The sequence below is a fragment of the Erythrolamprus reginae genome, chromosome Z, assembly GCF_031021105.1.
Source record: "Erythrolamprus reginae isolate rEryReg1 chromosome Z, rEryReg1.hap1, whole genome shotgun sequence".
NCBI classification, from domain to species: Eukaryota; Metazoa; Chordata; class Lepidosauria; order Squamata; family Dipsadidae; genus Erythrolamprus; species Erythrolamprus reginae.
In genome coordinates, this window is record NC_091963.1 from 152,792,564 (window position 1) to 152,803,848 (window position 11,285).

The 11,285-nt window shown below is 45.6% G+C and overlaps 1 protein-coding gene across 1 annotated transcript in view; it reads left to right on the plus strand.

The window, feature by feature from the left end:
- LOC139154323 (mucin-3B-like) overlaps positions 1-11,285 on the plus strand; it is a 48,424-nt gene that overhangs the window by 2,058 nt on the left and 35,081 nt on the right. Inside the window, exons 2-4 of the mRNA XM_070728742.1 lie at positions 667-861; positions 3,191-3,594; positions 7,656-11,253. Of these exons, the coding sequence (XP_070584843.1) occupies positions 667-861; positions 3,191-3,594; positions 7,656-11,253 (4,197 nt within the window). The remainder of the gene's footprint in view (positions 1-666; positions 862-3,190; positions 3,595-7,655; positions 11,254-11,285) is intronic.

Sequence of the window (11,285 nt, forward strand, 5' to 3'; positions counted from 1 at the left end):
TCCTGAATGAGAAGGGGGGTCAGATAGATGGCCACTGAGGCCCCTTCCCTCTCTATCATTCAACTGGTGTGTGTGTGTATGAAAGAGCAAACTGTCCCATTCTTTCCTTCCAAAAGTAGCATTTTGTAACAACCGTTCTGATTGGATGATGGCAAGGAGTCCCATGTGGCCAAAAGGCTGTGGCTGAATGTGGACTTTTGTGACCAAAGGGTTGGGGCCAAGAGCTAGGGGCCTTTGGGCGAGGGAGAGAAGGCAGCGTCCGGTCAGCTGCTGCGGAAGAAAGCTTCGTCCAACTGGCGGAGGCAAAATGTCCCATCCCCCCCACCAAGACCCCCAGTTCTCTCTCGCAGTCACGTGTGGCGAGTGTGGTTTCACCCTGTTCGTGTGTATGTTTTGGGGTTTTTTTAAACCTAGTGCAGGAGTCCACTTCTCTCTCCATTCAACTTCATTTTGTCTGTCTAGACTCATGGGACCCCCAGCAGCCCACAGGTCCCTCCCGCTCCCCGTGGGCTGGGGCCTCCCCGCCTGTAGCGTGGATGGAAGGAGTCCTTTCTTGCGCGCCTGTTCTTCAGAAACCACAATGACGTCAAGGGGAGAGTCACCCCAGGGCCCACCCGACCCACCCTTGCGTCCTCCCTCCCTTCTGTTCTTGCTTTCTGGAACTAGGACTTCGGTCACGGCCTGTGCCATCGCGACACACCTTTTGTCAATGCCCATCCGGCCCCCCCCCCACGGCCTCGAGCACATTCGCTTCCTTTTCGGAACTGGGAGTGTTTGTCCAAGGGGCCTTTTCCTCTCCACGGTCAGCAGTGTGGAATCCGGCCAGACCTGTTTGCAATTTTATCTTGGGTGGGACAGTTGGTGAGTGAGGAGTGCCTGACGGTCAGTCGGACTCTTCCTCATCCTCCAGAATAACCAAGCAAGAGAGCTAGAAGGGACCCCACCCCCACCCCCTGTGTGCCATTTCAGACAACTGCTTGTCTAGTCTTGAAAACCTCCAGTACTTGGCCCCCCCCTCGTCTGGACACAACGTCTGCCCCCCTGGCTAGTTGTTCCCCCTGCCAGGAAATTTCTCCTGCGTTTCTCCTTGAATATATCCCTTCTCTTGCCTCTGGGAGCTTTGGAGAATAGAATGGAATGGAATGTAGAATGTAGAAGAGTACAATAGAATTCTTTATCCTTTATTGGCCAAGTGTGATTGGACACACAAGGAATTTGCCTTTGGTGCAGATGCTCTCAGTGGACATAAAAGAAAATATACATTTGTCAACAATAGAATAGAATATACACTGCTCAAAAATTTAAAGGGAACACTTAGGCAACACAATATAACTCCAAGTAAATCAAACTTCTGTGAAATCAAACTGTCCATTTAGGAAGCAACTTGATTGACAATCAATTACACATCATTGTTGGCCAAGTGTGTTTGGACACACAAGGAATTTGTCTTTGGTGCAGATGCTCTCGGTGTACATGAAGCCTACGGGACCGCCTGCTACAGCGTACCTCCCAGCAGCCATTAAGGGCCCACAGAGTCGGCCTTCTCCAGGTCCCGTCCGCCAAACCATGCCGGCTGGCGGGGTCATGGGGAAGGGCCTTCTTTGTGGTGGCTCCGATGCCCTCCGGAGACCCACACTACCCCAACCTTACTGGCCTTCGGGAAAACTGTTAAGGCCTGCAGCCATTAGGCTATCACCTTCACTTGGCCATGTATGGTTTTATTAAGGGTTATTGATGTATTTTTACATTGTCTTTTAATGGGTCTTTTACCCTGGCTAAGAGCGTGGCGCAGTGGTTAGAGTGCAGGCTCCTTCTGCTGGCTGCCAGCTGTAGTTCAGCAGTTCAAATCCCCCCACCGGCTCCAGGTGGACTCAGCCGTCCGTCCTTCCCAGGTGGGTCAAATGAGGACCCAGATTGTTGGGGGGGGCAAGTAGGCGGACTCTCTGAACCGCTTGGAGAGGGCTATCAAAGCACCGTGAAGCGGCACGTAAGTCTAAGCGCCATTGCTGGCACAGCCCAGGAAGAACGGAAACTCTTTCGCCCAAAGGCCTCCCCCTCCTCCTCCTCCCGGCCACGGGAAAGTATTTGAAGATGCCCACTGGTGAGGCATACAGATTTGGGGGAGGGGGGCAGTGGGCCTATGGAGTCTCATATGGGCAAAAATGCAAAAGTCATATCTGTGACCATGTGGCCTCTGGGGAGAATCTTTTGGATTTGGGGTGGTTGGACTGGACAGGGCAAAAGCATCAGGCTGGGTGGTAGATCTGGGCTGAGCACCCCCCCACCCCCACCCCGAGAGCTGGCTCGCATCTCTTGGCCACAAAAAACGGTGGAGGGCGAGCAGAGGTGGGTTCCTGCCCGTGAGGTCCGGTGCGCGGTTCCGGTAGTCGCCCACCGATTGCCGCTCTGTGCACAGCGCCCTAATTTTTGGCCATATTTTTGCTCTTTCTTTTTTTTTAAATATATTTTTATTGATTGTATAATGTAACACACACACACAGCATATAACAAGTGCTCAGTGATTAGTGCCTGCCACCAGACAACATCCACACCCCTCCACCAAAATGGGGGCATATTTTGTATACAACATTTTAACTCAAGAGCAATGTTTCTATTTACATATTATAAAGTGATTCCAATTTATTCCTCGTAGCTTGGTCTCGAATTCTTCTGGCCATGTGTCATCTCACCTTTTTTGCTCTCTGCGCATGCACAGAAGGGAAAAAATGGTTTACAGAATCACCATATTTGCCCCACAAGAATCTTGGTCCTCATGTGACCCACCTCAGAAGGATGGGAGGCTGAGTCGACCTGGAGCCGGTGGTGAGAGTCGATCTGCCAAACTGCTGGCAGTCGGGGATCAGCAGGAATAGCCTGTAGGGCTGCGCTCTAACCACTGCGCCTCCATGCCCATCGCCCTGCAAAGGACTCCAGTGGGGGCTCCTCTTGGGGGGCTGAGAGCAGAGGTGGCATTCACCAGTTCTGACCAGTCCTGGTCAGAACTGGTGAATTTGGATAGTTCGGAGAACCCATAAATACCCCCCCCGGCTGCCCCCTCCCATCGGCCTCCCAAGTCCTCACTGATCGGGAGAGAATGGGGATTTTATAGTATCCTTCCCTCGCTATGCCCACCACGCCACAGCCACACACCCTCCTTATTCCCTCTCCGCTTCTCCCGGGTTTCTGGGAGTGCCCAGCTGGGCTCACAGGTTTACCAGCAAATATTTGCCCAGTGTCCTTTGTTGACATTGTTTACTCTGGGCGGGCTGGGTCCTATGCCACACGCCAAACCCGCCTCTCCCCGGGCAGGACGGCCGACCATTTGCCAAGGACCCCCTGTATGGCAGGGCTGGCATCGATGCTGCCCTCTGGGTGTGCCAGGCCTGGCTGAGTTGGCATCGCCCAGAGCCACCGGCCCTGCATTCTGGCCTTCAATCCTGCCTGGGGCTGAGCAGCAAGAACAGCCGTGCTGGTTCCTGGTTCCTTGTGAAGTGCCCGCAGCAGCCCTGCGCCTGTGGACCAATGCCAGGAGAATGCGGGGGCATCCTGCAGCCGTCTGCTTGTGCGGGGCCCTGCTCCTGATCAGCACCGCGAGTAAGGATTCGGGGAAGAGGGGAGGACGAGTGTGCTGGCGGTCAGAGCATTAAAATCCCCCTTGAAAGACACAGTCGGCTCATAGAATACCGCTCAGTTTAAGCAGCGTTATATAAGCCAATTTATACAGTATAAGCCAACTATGTCTTCCAAAGGGGATTTTAATGCTCTGACGGCTTTAGTTGAGGACCAACGAAAGCTTAGCAATTTCAGTAGTTTTTAATAAATTTTAAATGTTCTGGAGATCGCGATGGCTGTGGCCTCTTCATTTGTAAATATAATCTATCTATCTATCTATCTATCTATCTATCTATCTATCCATCCATCCATCCATCCATCCACCCACCCACCCACCCACCCACCCACCCACCCACCCACCACCCACCCACCACCCACCCACCCACCACTCAACACACCCACCCACCCATCCATCCATCCATCCATCTATCCATCCACCCATCCACCCACCCACCCACCCACCCACCCACTCACCACTCAACACACCCACCCACCCACCCACCCCTCCATCCATCCATCTATCCATTATTTAAATTTATATGCCCAAGTGAAAAAGTCATTCAAAACAGATGCCCAGATCAGGTGTGGGCTGATAGCACCTTCTTTGTCAATACCTGCTAACAAAACTGTTTTTAGTATTGGATTATTATTATACGCTGTTTTATTATTGCTGTTAGCCGCCCCGAGTCTCCGGAGAGGGGCGGCATACAAATCCAATAAATAAAATAAATAAATAAATAAATAAATAAATAAATAAATAAATAAATAAAATACAGAGGCAGCTCTGAAAACTTTTAGATCAGAGATCGTAGAATGATTTATTGGCCACCTATGATTGGACACACAAGAAATTTATCTTTGGTGTATATGCTCCTAGTGTACATAAATAAAATAAAATAAAATATATGTCAAGAATCATAAGGATAAACATCTATCCATCCTAAGATAAAAGACAGGAAATAGTATAAGGGCAGACTAGATGGACCAGGAGGTCTTTTTCTGCCGTCAGTCTTCTAGGTTTCTATGTTTCTGTAAGATACAAAAATGTAGTGATACTGTTGGACACAATATACATCTGGTGGACTGGGAGCAAATTTGGATTAGAAATATTAAATTAACAAAAACAACAGCATATAAAGAAAACTATTATAAAATGTTCTATCCATAGCACTTGGCCCCAACCAGATTGGCAGAAACATACCCAAATTCTAACCAGGGAATTCAAAACAGAGTGAGGGGCTTCTTTTCTATGTGTCTCCTGAAGCCATTACTGTATTACGTGCTTGACTTTAGACTGTTTATCTGATGTTATTTCTCAAAGTTTAATTCAAGTTAGTATCTGTGTGTGGCTGAGTAGTTATTTACAACTAATCTCAATCTAAATGTTTCTGTGTGTGAAGATTGCTCAACAACAGGAGGGGCAAAAAGTAGAGAAAGTGACCGTAGAGGAGGGGGCAATGAAGAGGGGGGAAAATACCAGAAACTAAATGAAGATTAATGACTATGCTGATGAATATATTGAAAATTACCACAAATATTATTATGATTGTTACTTTGATCATTATAATTACACTGATACCTATAATGATAAAAGAGAAAAAGACATCAAAACTGAATAGGTTTATAATTACATGGAGATTAATAATGACCAAAAAACACAGTTGGCAGAAAGAGTAGATACTGATTTGAAAGTGAAAGAAAAAATGAGGATGGAGAAAATATTATAAATATTATAATTATAGTTATAAGAACATCCACAACCACAATAGAGTTGGAAGGGACCTCGGAGGGCTCCTAGTCCAACCCCTTGCTTGGGCAGGCGACCCTACACGACTTCAGACAAATATAAAAAGGAAAGAGTTGAGAAATTAAAAGGATATGAATGATGGGTGTAAGAATACTATAGATTTTTTCTTTTTCCCTTTTTATTATAATTTTTAAATTAGACTTAATAGAGATAGGAAGATGCTTAGTTCAGAATTTGCTATACATAACTAAGTGAGCCACCCTGAGCCTCAGAATGGCGGCATAGAAATCTAATAAATCTAATAATATATGATAGGATAGGATAGGATATACTATAGTATAATAATACAATATATTTTTATAATATAATATATGATATGACATGACATGACATAATATAATTACTGGATCAAGAGTTTTTGTGTTTCTTTTATATAATACAGCATATTAGAGCTTTTCTTCTTCTTTTGTTTAAATAAATATGCAGGATGAAGTTATTTTTATACAAGAAATTTGTTTAAAGGAAAATTTGAAATGCTAAATAATTAATTGATTGAAATAACTTAATGAATTTTGATGACAAAAATATATATATGCTTGATATATATAATTAATATAATTATTTTGTAAAGAGTTTTGCTCCTTTTGTATAACATAAATACTGTATAACCATAATGGTTGATTAATTTTTATTTAATATCTGCAGAGGTAGAAATTACCCTTATACACGAGATCTATTTAAATGGAAAATTTGAAATTTATTACGTGGAAGTCTGAACAATTAATTGATTTGAAATAACATGTATTTTGGTGACTAATAAGAGTTGAAACTTATAATTAATATATGATAAATCATAGTCAAAATGTATTTTAGAGGCACTTAGTTATGATAAAAGAGGGGGCAAGAAAAGCAAATACCGAGGAAAGAGTTTAAAGAAGGGGAGATAGAAATGGGCCTAAAATTAAGAGGCACAAGAAATAATAATTATTTTGGAAAATTAAGCCAACTTTTTTTAAAAGTTAAAAAGTTAAAAGTTAGAGTTAAAATCTAGATTCAATTGATGGAGAACCCAGAAGACCAAATTTAGCTCTCTTTTTGGAGGTAAATTTTTCTTTGGCTAACATATACCTAGAATAAAAAGTTTTTCTTATAAGTACAGTAAATGTTATAAAAATAAGAATTATTGGAAGAGCCACTGTTAGTTTAAAATTTGAGAATATACCACCAGTCTGTTAATTACGAGGTGAGTTATGATTTTAAAAAAAAGAGAGTGGAAGAGGGAGTTGAAGGGCGAGGAAGAGGAGGCTGAGAGAGAGAGGAAGAGGAGGAGTGAAGGAGGGGGAGGAGGAGATAGAGAGGGAGGGAGGGGAGTTCAAGGGGGAGAGCGAAGGGGGAGAGGGATGGTGGTTGAAGTAAGGACAGAATAAGACATGGGTTTTGAAACAATTGGTAAAAATGTGTAACCATGGGTGTTATCTTTAATATTTTAAGGCATATACATATTAACATGTATGGGATGTAGAGGAGGAAATAATAAATAATAATAAAAAGAGAGAGAGGAATCGGTCTGAAACCATTCAGAGGATTCCTTCAGCACCGGGATGCTGGCAGAGCATTGGAAGCATGAAGAAACATGGCCCATCTCTAGAGATTTATTAAAAAGGAAAGTGAAGAGGACGGGGGGCCAGTTGGTCAGCACAAGCTTTCACGCAAGAGTCGTCCTGCCTTGGCCTGGTGCTTTTCCTGCCTTTTAACTATGAAATGGACATTGCACCGGATCCTCTGCAATTACCAGAGGGGGCCCAATAATATGGGGGCAGGGGGCAGAAGGCTTGGCTGAGGTTGGTGGGCCTGGCTCAGGATCCGTGTAGAATTATGACCATGTGAATATGGCTGTAAGCCGCCACGCGCCCTTCAGGACTGGGAGGCATAAAAGAAGAATGAAGCAATTAAACAAACAAATTAAAAAAAACAAATTTCCGAATAGATTTAAGGATAATAATAATAATAATAATAATAATAATAATAATAATAATAACAACAACAACAACAACAACAACAAAAACAAAAATAATTTATTAGATTTGTATGCCACCCCTTTCCAAAGACTTGGGGCGGCTCACAATGGCTTACAAAAAGAGAATATCTTTTATTGTCCTTTTGAAATCGTGAAATTCAATCTTTCACACAACAATATGGTTTAAATTAATTGCAGAGCGAACTAACTCAACTCCCAACCCAAGTTCAAGTGAGGAGACATCACTTCCTAATACACCCATCTTCTTTACCATTTCAGAAATACAAACCGTGGAGACAACTACAGTGTCCTTCACTACCTCAGAAACCACGAGTCATGAAGTGGTCACCTCTGTCAGTCCAGGATCACCTTCACTGACTACTCACCCAAGCACAACCCACATTTCTAACTCTTCCCTTTCTTCCATAACGACCACACCTGAGGAGGGATCGTTGAAATCCACTACTGTGACTCCCAGCCTGGAGACAAGAAGTGTGATGCACAGCAGCCTCCCTTTCGAGACTTCCACTCAGTCACAAGCCACAACTCCTTCTCCAGGTATTAGCACAGAACAGTCACAGACAACACTGGTGTCCTCTCCTTCAACCTCATCTGTGACTTCCACTCATAGCCCAAGTTCAAGCAAGGAGACATCACTTTCTACTTCACCCACCTTCTCTACCATTTTAGTACCAGAAACTGTGGACGCAACTACAGTGTCCATTACTTCTTCAGAAACCATGGGTCCTGAAGTGGTAACCTCTGTCAGTCTAGGATCACCTTCACTGACTTCTCACCCAAGCACAACCCACATTTCTAACTCTTCCCTTTCTTCGATAACAACCACACCTGAGGAGGGATCATTGAAATCCACTACTGTGACTCCCAGCCTGGAGACAACAAGTGTGATGCACAGCAGCCTCCCTTTCGAGACTTCCACTCAGTCACAAGCCACAACTACTTCTCCAGCTCCTACCACAGAACCGTCACAGACAACACTGGTGTCCTCTCCTTCAAGCTTATCTGTGACTTCCAGTCAGAGCCCAAGTTCAAGCAAGGAGACATCACTTCCTACTTCACCCACCTTCTCTTCCATTTCAGTACCAGAAACTACAGTGTCCATTACTTCTTCAGAAAACATGGGTCCTGAAGTGGTCACCTCTGTCAGTCCAGGATCACCTTCACTGACTACTCACCCAAGCACAACCCACATTTCTAATTCTTCCCTTCCTTCCATAACAGCCACACCTGAGGAGGGATCATTGAAACCCACTACTGTGACTCCCAGCCTGGAGACAACAAGTGTGATGCACAGCAGCCTCCCTTTCGAGTCTTCCACTCAGTCACAAGCCACAACTCCTTCTCCAGGTATTAGCACAGAACAGTCACAGACAACACTGGTGTCCTCTCCTTCAACCTTATCTGTGACTTCCACTCATAGCCCAAGTTCAAGCAAGGAGGCATCACTTCCTACTTCACCCACCTTCTCTACCATTTCAGTACCACAAACTACAGTCTCCATTACTTCTTTAGAAGACACGGGTCCTGAAGTGGTCACCTCTGTCAGTCCAGGATCATCTTCACTGACTACTCACCCAAGCACAACCCACATTTCTAACTCTTCGCTCTCTTCCATAACGACCACCCCTGAGGAGGGATCAGTGAAATCCACTACTGTGACTCCTAGCCTGGAGAGAACAGGTGTGATGCACAGCAGCCTCCCTTTCGAGACGTCCACTCAGTCACAAGTCACAAATACTTTTCCAGATCCTACCACAGAAGAGTCACAGACAACACTGCTGTCCTCGGCTTCAACCTCATCTGTGACTTCTAGTAGGAGCCCAAGTTCAAGCAAGGAGCCATCACTTCCTACTTTACCCACCTTCTCTACCATTTCAGTACCAGAAACTACAGTCTCCATTACTCCTTCAGAAGACACGGGTCCTGAAGTGGTCACCTCTGTCAGTCCAGGATCATCTTCACTGACTACTCACCCAAGCACAACCCACATTTCTAACTCTTCCCTTTCTTCCATAACAACCACACCCGAGGGGGGATCGTTGAAACCCACTACTGTGACTCCCAGCCTGGAGACAACAAGTGTGATGCACAGCAGCCTCCCTTTCGAGACTTCCACTCAGTCACAAGCCACAACTACTTCTCCAGCTCCTACCACAGAACCGTCACAGACAACACTGGTGTCCTCTCCTTCAAGCTTATCTGTGACTTCCAGTCGGAGCCCAAGTTCAAACAAGGAGACATCACTTCCTACTTCACCCACCTTCTCTACCATTTCACTACCAAAAACTACAGTGTCCATTACTTCTTCAGAAACCACGAGTCGTGAAGTGGTCACCTCTGTCAGTCCAGGATCGCCCTCACTGACGACTCACCCAAGCACAACCCACATTTCTAACTCTTCCCTCTCTTCCATAACGACCACACCTGAGGAGGGATCATTGAAATCCACTACTGTGACTCCCAGCCTGGAGACAACAAGTGTGATGCACAGCAGCCTCCCTTTCGAGACTTCCACTCAGTCACAAGCCACAAATACTTCTCCAGGTATTAGCACAGAACAGTCACAGACAACACTGGTGTCCTCTCCTTCAACCTTATCTGTGACTTCCACTCATAGCCCAAGTTCAAGCAAGGAGACATCACTTCCTACTTCACCCACCTTCTCTACCATTTCAGTACCACAAACTACAGTGTCCATCACTTCTTCAGAAACCACGAGTCGTGAAGTGGTCACCTCTGTCAGTCCAGGATCGCCTTCACTGACTACTCACCCAAGCACAAGCCACATTTCTAACTCTTCCCTTTCTTCCATAATGACTACACCTGAGGAGGGATCATTGAAATCCACTACTGTGACTCCCAGCCTGGAGACAAAAAGTGTGATGCACAGCAGCCTCCCTTTCGAGACTTCCACTCAGTCACAAGCCACAACTAGTTCTCCAGCTCCTACCACAGAACCGTCACAGACAACACTGGTGTCCTCTCCTTCAAGCTTATCTGTGACTTCCAGTCGGAGCCCAAGTTCAAACAAGGAGACATCACTTCCTACTTCACCCACCTTCTCTACCATTTCAGTACCAGAAACTACACTGTCCATTACTTCATCAGAAAACACAGGTCCTGAAGTGGTCACCTCTGTCAGTCCAGGATCACCTTCACTGAGTACTCACCCAAGCACAACCCACATTTCTAACTCTTCCCTTCCTTCCATAACGGCCACACCTGAGGAGGGATCGTTGAAATCCACTACTGTGACTCCCAGCCTGGAGACAACAAGTGTGATGCACAGCAGCCTCCCTTTCAGGACTTCCACTCAGTCACAAGCCACAACTACTTCTCCAGGTATTAGCACAGAACAGTCACAGACAACACTGGTGTCCTCTCCTTCAAGCTTATCTGTGACTTCCAGTCAGAGCTCAAGTTCAAGCAAGGAGACATCACTTCCTACTTCACCCACCTTCTCTTCCATTTCAGTACCACAAACTACAGTGTCCATTACTTCGTCAGAAACCACGAGTCGTGAAGTGGTCACCTCTGTCAGTCCACGATCGCCTTCACTGACGACTCACCCAAGCACAACCCACATTTCTAACTCTTCCCTCTCTTCCATAACGACCACACCTGAGAAGGGATCATTGAAATCCACTACTGTGACTCCCAGCCTGGAGACAACAAGTGTGATGCACAGCAGCCTCCCTTTCGAGACTTCCACTCAGTCACAAGCCACAACTCCTTCTCCAGGTATTAGCACAGAACAGTCACAGACAACACTGGAGTCCTCTCCTTCAACCTCATCTTTGACTTCCACTCATAGCCCAAGTTCAAGCAAGGAGACATCACTTCCTACTTCAACCTCCTTCTCTACCATTTTAGTACCAGAAACTGTGG